Source organism: Mesoplodon bidens (genome assembly GCF_964165515.1).
Source record: "Mesoplodon bidens genome assembly, chromosome: 8".
In the NCBI taxonomy this organism is placed as follows: Eukaryota; Metazoa; Chordata; class Mammalia; order Artiodactyla; family Ziphiidae; genus Mesoplodon; species Mesoplodon bidens.
In genome coordinates, this window is record NC_138165.1 from 8,154,503 (window position 1) to 8,174,711 (window position 20,209).

At 40.0% G+C, this 20,209-nt stretch overlaps 1 protein-coding gene across 9 annotated transcripts in view; it reads right to left on the reverse strand.

Moving 5' to 3' along the window:
- INSIG2 (insulin induced gene 2) overlaps nt 1-19,445 on the reverse strand; it is a 33,278-nt gene extending 13,833 nt beyond the window's left edge. For 6 of the 9 annotated variants that reach the window (XM_081242203.1, XM_081242200.1, XM_081242205.1 and 3 more), the window contains exons 1-2: nt 19,391-19,445; nt 4,431-4,823 (exon numbers count right to left, since the gene is read on the reverse strand). In XM_081242203.1, the coding sequence (XP_081098329.1) occupies nt 4,431-4,674 (244 nt within the window). In that variant the 5' untranslated portion in view covers nt 4,675-4,823; nt 19,391-19,445. Of the gene's footprint in view, nt 1-4,430; nt 4,824-15,568; nt 15,658-18,965; nt 19,362-19,390 lie in introns of those variants that run through there. The other 3 variants (XM_081242201.1, XM_081242202.1, XM_081242208.1) reach the window with 3 other exon arrangements.
- Nucleotides 19,446-20,209: the final 764 nt, after the last annotated feature.

Here is a 20,209-nt window from a genome sequence, read left to right on the forward strand (position 1 = left end):
TTTATGCATGTGATGTCAGACACACACGAGAGGCAACTGAGGAGAGAGAGCAAAAATACAAAAAGAAATTTAAACTGCCACGCTGCCAACCTTGGGATTTGCCAATAAAAATCAAATCCATTGAGTATGCATGGTTCTTCGAAGCTCACTGAGAGGGAGAATTCCAGGGAGCTTGTCACTTCGCATTAAACGTCTTCTTTCTTTCCTTTACATAAAGGCCTGGCAGAGGCTGAGAGCAACATCTACAGCACAGTGAGGCTGCACTGTTGAGAGCTCAGCAGAAGTGTGTCTGGCCTTCTTGTCCTCTTCCTCCACTTTCTTATTGTAACAAGAGAGACCATTAAAATCACGCCTGTGTAAAATCATATGCAAACACAGTCCTGCTTAATCAGATGGTTCTCTGATGCAAAAACCACATTTCTGGGGATATATTTCAGTTATTTCCCAGTGACTAGTTGAAGGGTACCAAGACCAAAAACAAGAGAAGTTTGTAAAACGTCAATATTAAGTCATCATTTTTCATGGTCATGTTTTTAATGCAGTGCTGCACTAAAAGAAACAGTTGAATCAAACATTTTTCAAGGAAAAGGGGCTGAAAAAGCACAATCACTGAATGAGATATACTTTCATGGAAAACTATGACAGGATGAGCAATGTGTTCATCCAACAAATACTTAAACCTCCATAATGTGTCTAGTTCTTGGTATTTACTGGGGATTTAAAAAGGGAAAATGAGTAAGACACGACCCCCATCCCAAAGCGACCACAGAAACAATTAAGTAGAGTAACGTGTTAGGGGCAGCACTGACAGGGCCCGGGGGTCCAGTCTTCTCCTGGTGTGTGCCGAGGGGAAGCAGGGTGCGAGCATGTCAGGAAAGCTTCCTAGAAGAGGTGACCCTTGAGGCAGGAGTGTCCAGCAGGTGAGTGGTCTGGAAAGGGCTTTCTAATCAAAGGAAAGCATTTGAGGAAAAGCACAGACAACAGAAAATACCTGGTATCATCTGGAAACTGGAAACTTTAGGCAGAAAGGGAGTTTCGGGTCCAGAAAGAGTCTGAGAAGGATACAAGTTGGCGGGGGCCATATCACAGAGACTTGCCCCACAGTCACTGGGAAAATAACACCATCACACTTGTGCCAGAGAGAGGGCCAATCGTTCTTCCAGCAGTGAGTGTACAACACAGGACAGGAGAGGAGGGACTTGGGGTGCAGGGGGGACAAAATCAGAGGCAGAAAAAGAAAAGACTGAAAATCCCAAGCAGAGCGGTTGAGGGCCTAGACCAAGAAAGAGACAAGGGAGAGATGTAAAACTTGGAAACCAGATGTGGGCAGTGAGAGACAAAGGGAGGAGCCTTCTAAGACTCTCCAGGAATTGGGTGACTGACTGCATGACTCAACAGAAAAGATCTGTTTGTTTTCATTTTTAAATTAGATATTAATTTGACTCGTGATTTGTTAGTCAACTTCTCCGGTTATTTTATCCACACAATCTTTTTTCTCCTATTTATTCTTCAGAGAGATTCCTTTGTAGCTCTCAATCACATTCAAGAGGTTCTTAACTCCAATTCCAATGCACTGCACACGTAAAGAAGTTAACCAACTTGATACATCAAACATTATTAAACTAAAACTAGAGAACCGGGAAAAGGAAAATGGGATCAAAAGGAGTTTATCAGAGTTCTCTACTAGTTGTCCCTCCAGAAGCACCACTAGCAAATTTTCCAGCACTGGGTTTACATGTAGAAAGTGGTGATTCTGGAGACCCTCCAGAAGGTAGCTGCTGAGTCAACGAATATTAATTGTACAGGAAAATCAAAGGACAGTTATCAGTTTTTCTGATTTAACATGATAAGAGCTTTGAAAATGTACACCAACACATATACACAAAAACATATACATACCATATAGACACGCAAACTGTACACAGTTTCTTACAGCATTTACTTTTTTTCCTTAATATTTTCCCTAAAATTGGAGGGGGCAGCGATGATGCAAGAGTCCATTTTCCATCTTTGGCAACTTCCACAAACCTGGTATCCTCACCCCCACCTACTGAACACCATAGCCTACTCAACATCAACAGCAGCGTTAACTAGAATCTCAATTCCCCAAGGCCCCTCTCCTTTCATTTGCTGGGCACCTCATAGAATGCACTGCTTTCAGAAGAAACAATTAAGCAAGCAACGTAAATGCAAATCCTCCACATGAAATGATATGAGGTTAGGTTTGTAAGTGTGACAAGCCTAGCAGCTGGGAGAAGGTAGGAAGGTAGGGACAAAGTGACTAAAATGTAGCATTAACATTACAAGTTTTCCTTCCTAAATGTGAGCTTGTGGCAAAAGTGCCTGTATCACAGGCAGAGATGTAACCCCTGTTCCTCTCCATAATGCAGGTAGAATGAAACCTCAGCCAAGTCCTCCTGCCCTAGCCCAGAATGTGTAGCACAGGCCAGTGTACTCCATCCAAGCCTGGCACTTAGTCTGGAAGGTTCAAAAGAGATACCCAATAGAGGGAAGGATGAGTGGCTCCCTCTGCCCCCTTCCCCAGCATGTGACGTTTCACCTAGCCACGCCATTCCTTGGCTCTGGAACCCTGGACTCATTGATAGCCTCTCCTTATCTGTTTCCTCATCCCCCCAAAATAGGCACAATGCAAACATCTCACTCCCAACGTTGCCCTACAGATCCCTGGGGTTAAGGGATATGCCTAGAACATTAGTAGACATTCAATAAGCAATCATTTCCCTCCCTTGACCTTCCTTTTGTCTATTCTGAAAAGACACGTTCTTCCAAGTCCTGAAAAGCTTCTATTAGTAGCAAGACAGCAGCTCTACCATACGAGAAAATAAACAAAGAAGTAGAAAAAGGCATTGGGAAAACTTTTCTTCTGAACTTAAGTGAAAGAAAGGAAAATACATGAGGACTGGTAGACACAACAAATAATAAAACATAATTTATGCTTTGTCTGTTCGGACTATGTTGCCTGTTCTCGCAGAGAATAACAACAGCTCTGGGGAAACTAAGAATCCTCACCTTTACAAGTTCTCTTTTAATGGGAATATTGTAATAGTGAGACATCAATATATAAACCATGCTGAAACCTTACCACGAAAATGCCCTTCAATCCACGCAATGGGATTATGTAATTGTCCAGTAAGTTTCACAAGGTCATTTTAAAATGTCTCACACCTAACTCCTCACTGTTGGCCCTCTAGCTCTAGGACGGAAATCAAGGAGGATCTACATTATATTGCAAGGTAGTTATGTATATTAGGTGTGAGACACCAAATGGACATTCATAAAAGCACTTTTCTCTCTCAATGAGAATTATCTTCTACCACATGATTATGGTTTCCTTCTATTACTTTATTATATAAAATAGTATCAATCTATTGGTCTCATTAGAAAAAGCTGAAGAGCTATCCATTATGGAAGCTCATCACCAATACAGCATTCTGAAATGCTCCACTTTATCCAATACACACTGTCCACCAAAAAAAAGATCTAAATAGGATAATAATGATTTTGAGCAAAGAGAATCTACCTTACTGATCTCTTTAAGAATCTATTATTCTGAATGTATATCTAAAAACAAGATACCAAGAAAAAAAGCATATACAAAAATCTAAAAAATAACAACATGAAGCTTTAAACTTGAATAAAACTATAGTCAACCTTTGAACAGCATGAGGGTTAGGGGCACCAACCCTCCATACAATCAAAAATCTGAGTATAACTTTACAGTCAGCCCTCTGTATCCACAGTTCCACATTCAGAGATTCAACCAACCTTGGGCTGTGTAGTACGTATTTATTGAAAAACATCCACACATAAATTCCAACTTAAGTTGTTCAAGGGTCGACTGTTTCCATCTTTCAAGTTTTTATCTACTTCATAAACCAGAGGATAACATACATGTCAAAACCTTAAAACCAAACAATGATGATGATCAACAAAATAACTTAAAATAAATTTATATGAGATGGATTGACGAAAGAACAAAATTAAGAGGTTAAAAGCCTCATCCCTAAGAGAATCAAGATTGTTTTTAGGATTGAATTTTTAAAAGTCATATGGGTCAGTCAGATAGAAATCAGACACAAAAGAGTACAAACTCTATGATTCCATTTATATCACATTCTAGAACAGGCAAAAATAATCCAGTGACAGCCTGAGGATGGGGGTAGGCTGCAAAAGGGCACAGGAGAATTTAGGGGGTAATAGAAATGTTCTATACCTGGATTGTGGTGGTAGTTACATGACTTGTATGTATTTGTCTAAACTCACCAAACTGCTCATTTAAAACAGGTCTATTGCACTCTATTTAAATTACACCTCGATAAAGCTGATTTTTTAAAAGAATTGCCCAGACAATATTGACACTCATTTACCCTAATTCCTTTCTAAGCGTTACAGACATGGCCTTCACGTACCTGAAGCTGTGCCACAGCATGGCGGTACCCACCATGCTGAAGAAAAGATGCTTGCAATCACATCAGGTGGAAAGAGCGTCACATTTCTCTGAATCTGAAGTAAATTTAACACTAATGCAAGGAATACTCCAATAAAAAACAGCACTACTCCTCGAATCATCAAGTTCACACTTCGGCTAGTGACAGACGAGATATAGGGACCACACTTTTTGGGCCCAGGTGACTGTGTCTCTCCTTCCGCCATGGTTTCATAAGTTCAGTAAGTCAGCAAAAAAATTTAAAAAAGAGGAAGAAGAAATGGCTTCTCAGCTGAAAAGCCAACTGCCTGAACCAAAGCAGATTGGCGTTTCAACAATATTGCATCTCGTCCTAAAATAGGACCTACCAGAAATCCTGCAAGAGATAAGAAAAAAGAAATCAATGTGTCTAATAAATGACTATACAATTTTCCTGATTTCAATACTAATTCATTTTAAAGGCCAAATAATGAATTGACAAGCTTATATATTTATTTAAATTATTTACTGAATAAGAAGACATTTAAAAAGCATTTTTATATGAATGATGTAATAAAAAATAAAGTGCTAAATCTATATTTACTAGGACAGAATTAGTGACCTAAGAGACTAAAAGGTTAGAATAATAGTCAAAACAGCTAGCCCCACATCAGTGAAAAAAGCAGGACGGCTTATCTGAGACACTTCTACTAGAAACTGGAAGATCAAAATCCAGGTTTCTGTTTCTTCTACCCAAATCTCCAAGCCCAAGTACCTGATGGGCTTGGAGATTTAGGTAGAAATGTTTACGCTTAACAGAAAATAAATAAATTTATACTTTACAGAAAATCAACATATTCTAACTGAAAATGTTATATGGTTCTCAATAAAATGTGACTTGCTCGTGAGGACAATCTCCATAGGGGAATACAATGACCTCTTTTGATGTTTAATGCTGATATATGTGAATTTCTGCACAAAAGTATCTTACAAAGAAAACAGACCACCACCCACTCACTCACACGTACACCAAGCACAGAAACCAGACCTGACCTGCTGTCACCAGGGCCCAAGTTGTGTCCCACCCCTGCCTTGACCCAGTCTGCCCTTGCTGCAATCATAGGAGCTATTGTGAGAAAGCTGCAGTAGGAAGCAGAAGAAAGCGAGCTAAGAAAATAAAGAATAACCTCTTGGCTAGATGCTAAGACGTTTGATCCCCATGGCTAAAACCTAGAACTTTGCAAGTACAATCACTCTAGGTATTCACTCACCCCTCTAAACCAAAGTGAACTTTCCTTTGTATATGTTTAAGACAAATAACGTTTGAGGCTATCTATGAGCTGTCCTTTTAACTCTCACAATAACCCTAACAGGTAAGTGCAATTATGTCCATTTTACAAGGTGAGGTATAAAAGCAAAGAAAGGTTAAGTCACTCAGCCAAGTTTCCAGCCTTAGTAAGAGGGCAAGCTGGGATTCAAATCCATGCAGTCTGTCTGGCTCCAAAGCCCTCATTCATACCATTATGTTCAGCCTCCCAAATTGTTACATGTTGCCCTAAATTCTTTTTCTATGAATACTTTTTTTGAAGTGGGAAAGTAATATACAGACTATTTTCATAACTTACCATTATCCTACCTAACAATATATCTTGGGATATTTCCTTTGAATCTCTAAGTATTTTATTTAAACCTTTACTATGGCACTTCTAATAGCTACCTTATGATGATATGTAGAGTTGCTTTACAGACTATAAAATTTCTATGTAGGGCTTATTCACTATCAAATTTTCACTGTGCCTACGTACCCAGATAGGTACGTGCCTAGCTCATAGTGGGAGCGCTACATATTCATATTTGTTTCATTAAATTAGGTTAACTCTTTTTGAATCAAAGTATATCGGGTTAAGCGGGCCTTTTTTTTAACATCTTTATTGGCATATAATTGCTTTATGATGCTGTGTTAGTTTCTGCTTTATAACAAAGTGAATCAGCTATACATATACATATATCCCCATATCTCCTCCCTCCCCCCCTCCCTATCCCACCCCTCTAGGTGGTCACAAAGCACCGAGCTGATCTCCCTGTGCTATGTAGCTGCTTCCCACTACCTATCTATTTTACATTTGGTAGTGTACATATGTCCATGCCACTCTCTCACTTCGTCCCAGCTTACGCTTCCCCCTCCACGTGTCCTCGAGTCCATTCCCTACATCTGCATCTTTATCCCTGTCCTGCCCATAGGTTCTTCAGAACGTTTATATATATATTTTTGATTCCATATATATGTGTTAGCCTATGGTATTTTATTTTTCTCGTTCTGACTTACTTCACTCTGTATGACAGACTCCAGGTCCATCCACCTCACTACAAATAACTCAATTTCGTTTCTTTTTATGGCTGAGTAATATTCCACAGCATATATGTGCCACATCTTCTTTATCCATTCATCTGTCGATGGATTGAAGGTTGCTTCCACATCCTGCTATTGTAAATAGAGCTGCAATGAACACTGTGGTACATGACTCTTTTTGAATTATGGTTTTCTCAGAGTATATGCCCAGCAGTGGGATTGCTGGGTTGTATGGTAGATCTATTTTTAGTTTTTTAAGGAACCTCCAAACTGTTCTCCGTAGTGGCTGTATCAATTTACATTCCCACCAACAGTGCAACAGGGTTCCCTTTTCTCCACACCCTCTCCAGTATGTATTGTTTCTAGATTTTTTGATGATGGCCATTCTGACTGGTGTGAGGTGATACCTCATTTTAGTTTTGATTTGCATTTCTCTAATGATTAATGACGCTGAGCATCCTTTCATGTGTTTGTTGGCAATCTGTATATCTTCTTGGGAGATATGTATATTTAGGTCTTCTGCCCATTTTTGGATTGGGTTTTTTTTAATATTGAGCTGCATGAGCTGTTTATAAATTTTGGAGATTAATCCTTTGTCAGTTGCTTCATTTGCAAATATCTTCTCTCAATCTGAGGGTGGTCTTTTCGTTTTGTTTATGCTTTCCTTTGCTGTGCAAAAGCTTTTAAGTTTCATTAGGTCCCATTTGTTTATTTTTGTTTTTATTTTCATTTCTCTAGGAGGTGGGTCAAAAAGATCTTGCTGTGATTTATGTCATAGAGTGTTCTGCCTATCTTTTCCTGTAAGAGTATTATAGTGGCTGGCCTTACATTTAGGTCTTTAATCCATCTGGAGTTTATTTTTGTATATGGTGTTAGGGAGTGTTCTAATTTCATTCTTTTACATGTAGCTGTCCAGTTTCCCCATCACCACTTCTTGAAGAGCCTGTCTTTTCTCCATTGTATATTCTTGCTTCCTTTATCGAAAATAAGGTGACCATATGTGTGTGGGTTTATCCCTGGGCTTTCTATACTGTTCCATTGATCTATATTTCTGTTTTTGTGCCAGTACCATACTGTCTTGATTACTGTAGCTTTGTATTATAGTCTGAAGTCCAGGAGCTTGATTCCTCCAGCTCCGTTTTTCTTTCTCAAGATTGCTTTGGCTACTCAGGGTCTTCTGTGTTTCCATACAAATTGTGAAATTCGTTCTAGTTCTGTGAAAAATGCCATTGGTAGTTTGATAAGGATTGCACTGAATCTGTAGATTGCACTGGGCAGTACAGTCATTTTCACAGTGTTGATTCTTCCAATCCAAGAACATGGTATATCTCTCCATCTATTTCTATCAACTTTAATTTCTTTCATCAGTGTCTTATAGTTTCCTGCATTCAGCTCTTTGTCTCCTTAGGTAGGTGTATTCCTAGGTATTCTATTATTTTTTTTGGCAGTGGTAAATGGGAGTGTTTCCTTAATTTCTCTTCAGATTTTTCATCATTAGTGCATAGGAATGCAAGAGATTTCTGTGCATTAATTTTGTATCCTGCTACTCTACCAAATTCATTGATTAGCTCTACTAGTTTTCTGGTAGCATCTTTAGGATTCTCTATATATAGTATCATGTTATCTGCAAACAGTGACAGCTTTACTTCTTCTTTTCCAAGTTGCATTCCTTTTACTTCTTTTTCTTCTCTGATTGCTGTGGCTAAAACTTCCAAAACTATGTTGAATAATAGTGGTGAGAGTGGACAACCTTCTCTTGTTCCTGATCTTAGAGGAAATGGTTTCAGTTTTTCACCATTGGAAATGATGTTGGCTGTGGATTTGTCATATATGGCCTTTATTATGTTGAGGTAAGCTCCCTCTATGCCTACTTTCTGGAGGGTTTTATCATAAATGGGTGTTGAATTTGTTCCAAAGGTTTTTCTGCCTCTATTGAGAGGATCATATGGTTTTTCTCCTTCAATTTGTTAATATGGTTTATCACATTGATAGTTTGCATATATTGAAGAACCCCTGCATTCCTGGGGTAAACCCCACTTGATCACACTGTATGATCCTTTTAATGTGCTATTGGATTCTGTTTGCTTGCATTTTGTTGAGAATTTTTGGATCTATGTTCATCAGTGACATTGGCCTGTAGTTTTCTTTCTTTGTAACATTTTTGATTTTGGTATCAGGGTGATGGTGGCCTCATAGAATGAGTTTGAGAGTGTTCCTCTCTCTGCTGTATTTTGGAAGCATTTGAGAAGGACAAGTGTTAGCTCTTCTCTAAATGTTTGATAGAATTCAACTGTGAAGCCATCTGGTCCTGGGCTTTTGTTTGTTGGAAGATTTTTAATCACAGTCTCAATTTCAGTGCTTGTGACTGCTCTGTTTATATTTCCTATTTCTTCCTGGTTCAGTCTGGGAAGGTTGTGCTTTTCTTAGAATTCGTCCATTACTTCCAGGTTGTCCATTTTATTAGCATACAGTTGCTTGTAGTAATCTCTCATGATCCTTTGTATTTTTTCAGTGTCAGCTGTTACTTCTCCTTTTTCATTTCTAATTCTATTGATTTGAGTCTTCTCCCTTTTTTTCTTGATGAGTCTGGCTAATGGTTTGTCAATTTTGTTTATCTTCTCAAAGAACCAGCTTTTAGTTTTACTGATCTTTGCTATTGTTTCTTAATTTCTTTTTCATTTATTTCTAATCTGGTCTTTATGATTTCTTTCCTTCTGCTAACTTTTGGGGGTTTTTGTTCTTCTTTCTCTAATTGCTTTAGGTGTAAGGTTAGGTTGTTTATTTGAGATGTTTCTTGTTTCTAGAGGTAGGATTGTATTGCTATAAACTTCCCTCTTAGAACTGCTTTTGCTGCTTCCCATAGGTTTTAGGTCATTGTATTTTCATTGTCATTTGTTTCTAGGTATTTTTTGATTTCCTCTTTGATTTCTTCAGCGATCTCTTGGTTATTTAGTAGTGTATTGTTTAGCCTCCATGTGTTTGTATTGTTTACAGATCTTTTCCTGTAATTGATGTCTAGTCTCATAGCATTGTGGTCGGAAAAGATACTTGATATGATTTCAATTTTCTTATATTTACCAAGGCTTAATTTGTGACCCAAGATATGATCTATCCTGGAGAATGTTCCATGAGCACTTGAGAAGAAAGTGTATTCTGTTGTTTTTGGATGGAATGTCTTATAAATATCAATTAAGTCCATCTTGTTTAATATATCATTTAAAGCTTGTGATTCGTTATTGATTTTCATTTTGGGTGATCTGCCCACTGGTGAAAGTGGGGTGTTAAAGTCCCCTACTATGACTGTGTTACTGTCAATTTCCCCTTTTTATGTGTTAGCATTTGCCTTGCATATTGAGGTGCTCCTATGTTGGGTGCATAAATATTTACAATTGTTGTATCTTCTTCTTGGATTGATCCCTTGATCATTATGTACTGTCCTTCTGTGTCTCTTGTAATAGTCTTTGTTTTAAAGTCTATTTTGTCTGATATGAGAATTGCTACTGCAGCTTTCTTTTGATTTCCATTTGCATGGAATATCTTTTTCCATCCCCTCACTTTCAGTCTGTATGTGTCCCTAGGTCTGAAGTGCGTCTCTTGCAGACAACAGATATAAGGGTCTTGTTTTTAGATCCATTCAGCTAGTCTATGTCTTTTGGTTGGAGCATTTAATTCATTTACATTTAAGGTGGTTATCGATATGTATTTTCCTGTTACCATATTCTTAAGTGTTTGAGTTTGTTATTGTAGGTCATTTCCTTCCCTTGTGTTGCCTGCCTAGAGAAGTTCCTTTAGCATTTGTTGTAAAGCTGGTTTGGTGGTGCTGAATTTTCTTAGCTTTTGCTTGCCTGTAAAGGTTTTAATTTCTCTCTCAAATCTGAATGATATCCTTGCTGGGTAGAGTAATCTTGGTTGTAGGTTATTCCCTTTCATCACTTTAAATATGTCTTGTCACTCCCTCTGGCTTACAGAGTTTCTGCTGAAATATCAGCTGTTAACCTTATGGGGTTTCCTTTGTAAGTTATTTGTTGCTTTTCTCTTCCTGCTTTTAATATTTTTTCTTTGTATTTAATTGTTGATAGTTTGGTTAATATGTGTCTTGGTGTGTTTCCCCTTGGATTTATCCTGTATGGGACGCTCTGTGCTTCCTGGACTTAATTAACTATTTCCTTTCCCATATTAGGCAAGTTTTCAACTATAATCTCTTCAAATATTTTCTCAGTCCCTTTCTTTTTCTCTATTTCTTCCGAACCCCTATAATTCAAATGGTGCGTTTAGTGTTGTCCCAGAGGTCTCTGAGACTGTCCTCAATTCTTTTCATTCTTTTTTCTTTATTCTGCTCTGCAGTAGTTATTTCCACTATTTTATCTTCCAGGTCACTTATCTGTTCTTCTGCCTCAATTATTCTGCTATTAATCCCTTCTAGATATTTTAACTTTCATTTATTGTGTTGTTCATCATTGCTTGTTTCATCTTTAGTTCTTCTAGGTCCTTGTTATATGTTTCTTGTATTTTCTCCATTCTATTTCCAAGATTTTGGATCATCTTTACTATCATTACTCTGAATTATTTTTCAGGTAGACTGCCTATTTCCTCTTCATTTGTTTAGTCTGATGTGTTTTTACCTTGCTTCTTTTTCTGCTGCGTATCTCTCTGTCTTCTCATTTTGCTTAACTTACTGTGTTTGGGGTCTCCTTTTCATAGGCTGCAGATTCATAGTTCCTGTTGTTTTTGGTGTCTGTCCCCAGTGGCTAAGGTTGGCTCAGTGGGTTGTGTAGGCTTTCTGGTGGAGGGGACTGGTGCCTGTATTCTGGTGGATGAAGTTGGATCTTGTCTTTCTGGTGGGCAGAACCGCGAGGGACCCCTATAATTCAAATGTTGGTGTGTTTAGTGTCCCAGAGGTCTCTAAGACTGTCCTCAATTCTTTTCTTTCTTTTTTCTTTATTCTGCTCTGCAGTAGTTATTTGCACTGTTTTTTCTTCCAGGCCACTTCTCTGTTCTTCTACCTCAGTTATTCTGCTACTGTTTCCTTCTAGAGAATATTTAATTTCATTTATTGTGTTGTTCATCATTGTCTGTTTGTTCTTTAGTTCTTCTAGGTCCTTGTTAAATGTTTCTTGTATTTTCTCCATTCTGTTTCCAAGATTTTGGATCATCTTTACTGTCATTACTCTGAATTCTTTTTCAGGTAGACTGCCTATTTTCTCTTCATTTGTTTGGTCTTGTGGGTTTTTACCTTGCTCCTTCATCTGCTGCATATTCCTCTGTCTTCTCATTTTGCTTAACTTAGTGTGTTTGGGGTCTCCTTTTCATAGGTTGCAGGTTCATAGTTCCTGTTGCTTTTGGTGTCCGCCCCCAGTGGGTAAGGTTGCTTCAGTGGGTTGTGTAGGCTTCTGGGTGGAGGGGATTGGTATCTGTGGCCTGGTGGATGAGGCTGGATCTTGTCTTTCTGGTGGGCAGGACCGCATCCAGTAGTGTGTTTTGGGGTGTCTGTGACCTTACAATGATTTTAGGCAGCCTCTCTGCTAATGGGTGGGGTTGTGTTCCTGTCTTGCTAGTTCCTCTTGGCATAGGGTGTCTAGCACTATAGCTTGTTGGTCATTGAGTGGAGCTGGGTCTTAGGATTGAGCTGGAGATCTCTGCAAGAGCTTTCTCTGTTTGATATTATGTAGAGCTGGGAGGTCTCTGATAGACCAATGTCCTGAACTCAGCTCTCCCACCTCAGAGGCACAGGCCTGACACCTGGCTGGAGCACCAAGAGCCAGTCAGCCACATGGCTCAGAAGAAAAGGGAGAAAAATAGAAAGAAAGAAAGAAAGAAAAAATAATACTAAAATAAAATAAAATAAAGTTATTAAAATAAAATTATTTTTTTAATTATTAAAAATTTACAAAGAAAAAAAAAAGAAAGAAAGAGAGGAACCAAACCAAAAAAATCCACCAATAACAATCACTCAAAACTATCCAAAAAAAAAAAAAAAGCAGACAGACAGAACCCTAGGACAAATGGTAAAAGCAAAGCTATACAGACAAAATCACACAAAGAAGCATACACATATACACTCACAAAAAGAGAAACAGGAAAAAAATATACATATATCTCTATGTAAAAAAAAAAAAAATGGAAGAGAGCAACCAAATCAATAAACAATTCTACCAATGACCATAAACTCTAAATACTAAACAAGATAAACATAAAACCAGAAACAAATTAGATGCAGAAAGCAATCCCCAAGCCTACAGCTGATCTCAAAGTCCACCACGTCAATTTTGGGATGATTTGTTGTCTATTCAGGTACTCCACAGATGCAGGGTACATCAAGTTGATTGTGGAGATTAAATCCACTGCTCCAGAGGTTGCACAGAGAAATTTCCCTTTCTCTTCTTTGTTCGCACAGCTCCTGGGGTTCAGCTTTGGATTTGGCCCCTCCTCTGCATGTAGGTCTCCTGAGGGCATCTGTTCTTTGCTCAGAAATGACGGGCTTAACATAGCAGCTGACTGGGGGCTCTGGTTCACTCAGGCCAGTGGGGCAGAGAGGGGTATGGAATGCAGGCCGAGCCTGCAACGGCAGAGGTCAGCATGACATTGCAACAGCCTGAGGTGTCCTGTGTGTTCTCCCGGGGAAGTTGTCCCTGAATCACAGGACCCTGGCAGTGGCGGGCTGCACAGGCTCCCGGGAGGGAGTGACCTGTGGATAGTGACCTGTGCTTGTACACAGGCTTCTTGGTGGCTGCACCAGCAGCCTTAGCATTTCATGCCCATCTCTGGGGTCCGCACTGACAGCCATGGCTCGTGTCTGTCTCTGGAGCTTGTTTAGGCGGTGCTCTGAATCCCCTCTCCTCGTGCACCCTGAAACAACGGTCTCTTGCCTCTTAGACAGGTCCAGACTTTTTCCCGGACTCCCTCCCGGCGAGCTGTGCACACTAGCCCCCTTCAGGCTGTGTTCACGCAGCCAACCCCAGTCCTATCCCTGGGATCTGACCTCCGAAACCCAAGCCTCAGCTCCCAGCCCCCGCCTGCCCCAGCACGTGAGCAGACAAGCCTATCAGGCTGGTGAGTGCTGGTCAGCACCTATACTCTCTGTGGAAATCTCTCCGCTTTGCCCTCTGCAGCCCTGTTGCTGTGCTCTCCTCTGTGGCTCTGAAGCTCTCCCCCCTCGCCCACTGCCCATCTCCGCCAGTGAAGGGGCTTCCTAGTCTGTGGAAACTTTTCCTCCTTCACAGCTCCCTCCCAGAGGTGCAGGTCCTGTCCCTATTCTTTTGTATCTATATTTTCTTTTTTCTTTTGCCCTACCCAGGTACATGGGGAGTTTCTTGCCTTTTGGGAAGTCTGAGGTCTTCTGCCAGCACTCAGTAGGTGTTCTGTAGGAGTTGTTCCACATGTAGATGTATTTCTGATGTATTTGTGGGGAGGAAGGTGATCTCCACGTCTTACTCCTCCGCCATCTTGAAGGTCTCTCCTAAGCAGGCCTTTTGGAAGGTAAACCTAACCTAGTACTTAATCATCTTTAAAATATATGTCCTCTAAGCTTCCAAGTTTCAAACTACCTTATAAATGAATTTTGGGAACAAAACCCATGTGTAAACTGGAGGGAGGGGTGGGGGTGTTGAGTTTAGAAATAATCAGTATGAAAATGAGAACATCTGTAAGCACTAGTAACTTTCACAGCCTATCAGTTCAACGTGATAAACAGAGACAATAGACTTTTTTACTGTGCCTCTACCACACTCAAAGCTCTGTGCCCAACACCCAAGGGGGTAATTTTATCCTCAAGCCCACAAACCTACTTACTCTACAACAGCACTGAGCTCTATAGCTTAGCAGCCTTGAGAAAACAGTACATATTATAGCTGATTCATAGGAAAATATATTCTAAACACCTACTGAAAATCCTAGAAAACATAGAAAACATCTCCCCCTGACCTGGTCTTGCAGACTATTCCTTGCTGTGGTATCCAGCATGTCAGCATGTCACTCACGTGTTCTACAGTGTTCAGTAGCTACAGAATTCATCATCATCATTATCATCATGATACAGCACCCATTTATGGAGGGCCTACTCCATGCCAGGCATATAGTAACTCTAATCTTCAAAATAATGCTAAAGGTAGGTATTATCATCCACATTTTACAAATGAAGATATAAAGTCAAAGAGACTTAACAACTTGCCTATGGTCACATGACATGCAGTATTAGAACTGGAATTGTACCTTACATCTGACTGATGCCAAAACCCATCCTCTTTCCTCTAAAACTTGAGTCCCATTCCAGCCCAACTCCTTAGACTGCTTTTTTGGCATCCCCTATAGAAGGGGATGTGGTTACTGAAAAGATGGACAGACACTGGAAAACAATCTTAACTGTAAATATTCTCAAGGTACTAATGTCAATTAATGTCCAAGCAGGAAGACCATAAGAATAAATGTACAGGGACTTCCCTGGTGGTGCAGTGGTTAAGAATCTGCCTGCCACTGCAGGGGACACGGGTTTGAACCCTGGTCCGGGAAGATCCCACATGCTGCGGAGCAACTGAGCCTGCACACCTAGAGCGCATGCTCCCCAACGAGAAGCCACCGCAATGAGAAGCCTGTGTGTCGCAAAGAGTAGCCCCTGCTTGCCGCAACTAGAGAAAGCCCGCATGCAGTGACGAAAATCCAACACAGCCAAAAATAAATAAATAAAATAAATTTAAAAAAAAAGAATAAATGTACAAACACCTTGAAATTTTCTTTAAAAGTACTAGGTCCAGGAGTAAAACGATGTATTAAAGAAAAAAATCATATGGCCAACTTACATACAGTATTAGACCAAGAGTTGACTCCTCATTTCCCAAACTTCAGCAGACACAGCAATGCCCCCCGTTTTCTGCTATTAAAACAGCTACTAGAGGACAAAGAGTAAATACACATTTTAAGTAACCCAAATTGCTCTAGTATATCTAGTAAATTGTTTCTGTCTGTGAATTTTTCCAAAAGGGAATTTTATGTTGAATAATATTTTTAAAAGAACAAAACAGCTTCAGTTTTAAAAAGCTACTCTGGTGTGGTAGGTCCCATCTCACATCACTCACCAGTGTTTGTCAAAGGGCACTGGCATTTTGGGCAGGGCAATTTCTTGTTGTTTGGAACTGCCCTAAGCATTGAAAAACATTTAGCAGCCCTGGCTCGTGCCCACTAAATGCCAGTGCACGCCCCCTCCCCGCTTTGAGATAACCAAACATGGCCTTACATATTTCCAAATTCCCACAGAGAGGCAATGTTCTCCCACTGAGAGATACTTATTGCTAGACTCTTCCCGCATTCTATTTCCAGGCTGCTAGAGACTTTCTACAATGTTTATTTATGTAATTCTGCCGCAGCTATTTACTCAATCTTTCTGAAAGTGCTTGTTTATAGTTTCCTACTTCACCCCAAAAGTTGTCTTTAAAAATAACATAACACTTGTTTCATGTTTACTTGAATAAAATTTTTTAAGCTATTTTTTAAGTCCAAAAAGCTAATTTTGTGACTACATAATAATACAATAGTATATAATTACTGGAGACAAAAATAAAAGTTAAAATGCTTTAGAATCACAGTATCCTAAAATGTAAGAAATTGAAGGGAATTGGGAGTCCATCTCTTCCAGGGGCTATGTGAGTCTGATGTAAAATAAAACCAAAAAAGTTGTGGATATGTGCATTTTTCTGGTTAGGGAGTTGGACGTTTTTATATCAAGTACTCAAAAAGTTCATGATCCAAAGGAAGTTAAGAACCAGTGATCTGTTTCCTGGCAAAGCAAATGAGACCCAAAGTGGTTAAGTGAAGTGACAAGATCAAGAATGTATACCACTGGGTCTTGCTACGACAAACATGTAAAGTGAACTCCTAGAAATGGCCAGACTGACTCATCAAAGGGGTAAAAAATTCCACAAGACAATTCACTGCCTACTACGCAACAACTAAGTTCCTAAATAAAGTATGTTGTTTATAATAGTCACACATTAGGGGAGTAGGTTATTTTAAAGTGAAAGCTCTTGGAATAAGTATCCCTAATTTGTTTGTTTTCAAGTTTGGTTTTCTGATTATGTATTGATAATATCTTCCTAGAGTGTATCTATACCTTTAAATGTTACTGTTATATCAGCAATAAATTTGATTCTCAAAATTTTTTTAAAAACCTATATTTGAAAAATTTAGATTACCCAAGAAATAATTTTCTGATCAGGGAAGAAGCCTCTGGTATAAAGATACCATTTAAAAGACAATATCTCAACAGATCCTCAACAATAATCCTAGTAAGTAGGCAGGTGTTTTTAATCCTTAATCTTTTTATTTTACAAAATAAAATACATTAAGTAACTTTCTGAGATTATAAAACTGTTGCCAGGTAGTACCAGGACTAGCCTCAAGCACTCTGACTCCATGTCCAGAGTATTTCCCATTTCACAATTGTCTTTTCTACAAACACCATACAGAAACAATTTAAATGCCACAAAAGAAACAGTTTTTAAAGCCATGTTGATAAACTACAGTTAATACCAAAATAATACTTCTTTTTTCAAAAACTAACAAAGAAGAAACTTCCACAGAACATGAAAAATTCTACCTTGAGCCCTGACCTACAATTTCTATAAAGTACGTTACTGAACAAAAAGAAAAATAGTTCAAATACTTTGGCTAGATAATAACAAATCATCAAAACTGGAAAAACATTATGGCTTCCTGTCAATGGATTATTATTACCTTTAGGTAAATAAAATAAGTGATTCTCAGCTTTGTGGATAAAAATCAAAGTCTACATTTGCCACTGAAACAGCTTCCAGGCAACAGGCATTTGAAAACAAGCATACAAACAAAATCTCCTTAAGAACTGATTAAGTACCAATTGTAATTTAACAATTGCAACACCCCCAAAACCATACAAGATCATTTGTCTTCAAAGGAAGAGCAGTCACAGAAGTATGTTTACTCCCTCAGATTACCTGTCTCTTCAGGTGCTTAGGTCAGAAAGGCTACTAAATAATAAAATTAAATTACTACCTCACATCTTTTTTATCCTATGCTCTTGTAATTAGAATGGCATTCTCAAAATAGAATAAGCATTACAGTTAGGAAAAACACACTTAAATCAATGAAACTCTCCTTAAGTAAAAGCACACAAATGTGAATCATAGGCTATGGACGCTAAAAACTTCTAGGAAGAAAAACATGCTTGCCTTGAAGACCCTGCAACTCATCTTTCTTGTCAACATTAAAACCCAAACACAGAAACCATTAAGCAAGCAACATTTGCATCCCATTATTGCTTTTAAATGACAAATCTTAGTCCCTAAAAAGGTTACTCCATCGTTTGAGAATAATTTTCTGATAACAATGAAAACAAGCTCTGTCTTTAAATTACTAAATTGCATTTTATCCTCTCCTTTTCAGTCCACCACACGTAAAAGCAACAGTTGTCAGTTTAAAAAGAATCAACCTCTTTCCCAAATAAATGTTCATGATTCACAGTTTCGTCACTTTATATCAGATATGTACTGAGAACTATAACAAAACACACTACTCAACGTAATGTCCAGAGAAAGAATAAAAGGAGGAAACAGGAAGAGTACGGGGCTATTCTCTGGGGGGCCCCTATTAGTGGGGGCATCCCTTCATTCATTTTTCACTCAAAGGTTCCCTATTAGGGCCAAACCCCAAAGTTGGAAGATACAACCTAGCCTCTGCCAGACTGCCTTCATTCCTCCTGCACCCAAGACAGGAGCTTGTCTTCCCCCTGCAATCCTCAGGTCCATTGCAATAGTGATCCCGGCCAGTCTCAGTGCCGCAGCTGTCAAGACTATTCCTTCCTTCTTCAAGCATTTTCTCAATAAGCCTACAAAATAGTCAGCTGTCCCTGGTATATTTTCCTAGACTATCTAGCTAAGGCCATACTTCACTAACTTTTTGCCAGTGCTAACTGGAAATGGGTCATTATCACTTAAGTTTTATCCACACTGCTTTCCTCTACCAGATCGCCAATCCCCACTGACCAACCCTAAAATCCCAGAAACTATCACCAACCGACTTCTAGGTCCTGAAAAGAGTTATCTTTGTCTTTACCACACACCTACTCCAGAGGTTTCCAATTCCAACCCAAAATGCCGAAGTCCCCCTCCTCAACCCAATATCAACATACCTTTTGGCGGATTCTAAGCATTCTACAATACCTACCTTTTCGGATCCTTCCCCCTCCCAAGCCTGAGTCTGGTCTCCCTGGCTACGAGCCTGCCGAGTCCTGACAGCTCTATGCTTGACAGCCCGCCGACCTCCACCCCATCAGATCTCCGGGGTCGCCCTTCCCGCCGTCCTCCAGCCTTCTTTCCGCTCGGACACTCTTCCACTGTCTGGGGAGCCTCGGCCTCTCCTAGACCCTCTCCCCGACCCAGGTGTCCCCTTCCGGATCTCGCCGACCCTTCTCCAGGTTAAGCGGAGCCCCTCGCCCTTCAGGCCCCATCTGTGGTGCTCCTCGCACTTGCCAGCAGGGTTCCCAGGTTGCAAAAACGCAAGCGGTTCCTCTTCCCGAGGGCCACCACCTTCCTCAGGCCCCTTCCCTCAGCACCAAGTCCACCGCGCTTCCCCGGAGAAGCCCAACTCACCCCCGCCTCCGCCATCTTCTGGGACCGGCCCCCACGCCCCTCCGCCGCTTCCTCCTCCCCTCCCACAACTCCGCCCCGAGCTCCACTGCGCCTGTGCGGCCGACGCGGACACGCTCGGACGATCGGGGCAGAACAACTTCCGGTTCCCACCGGCGCCAGGTGGTGGGCCCGCGAGCCGGGGCAAAAGGACTTCCGGTCTCCGCGAGGGTAGCGGCCGGCTGTAGGCGTGGACTGTCGAGCGGTGGAAGGCTGGTAGATCTGCTGTTGTTTGTTGACGGGGCAGTCGTCGTTTTTACTGGTACATTTATTAATGAAAATTGAAGGAGAACTTAAATTTGCAACAAAATGCATCTAAGCAAGTATTTATATGGCCTTTCTTGTTTTCTCTAATGTTTCCTAAAGATCTTAAATTTGTCTCCTGTAGATTTTCACACTACCAGTAAAAAGAGGGATGTGGGTGGATTATACTGAATGGAGGAGGAATTTTAAAAAGAAAGGAGAAGAGCACCCAGAAAAGAACCCAGAAAAGAGGCAATAACTTCAAAATGTCCTGACATCATTGCTCTCTTTAAAGCAACATGAGTCCTGTTCATCCAGGTCTTGCCTCCTCTAACCCAGCTTTTTCAAACGCTTCAAAATTGCCTTCAATGAAATCCTTATGGAAGATTTTAGCCTGGAGAGACCTTTATTTTAGTTTAAGTATTTACTGATTGCAAGGAGGGACAAGACCTAAAAAGCAAGAACTGTGTGGCCCCCAGTTCCTAAGGTTCTTCCATCCAACACAGTCATTCCTACTTCAGTATGAGGCAGAATACAAAG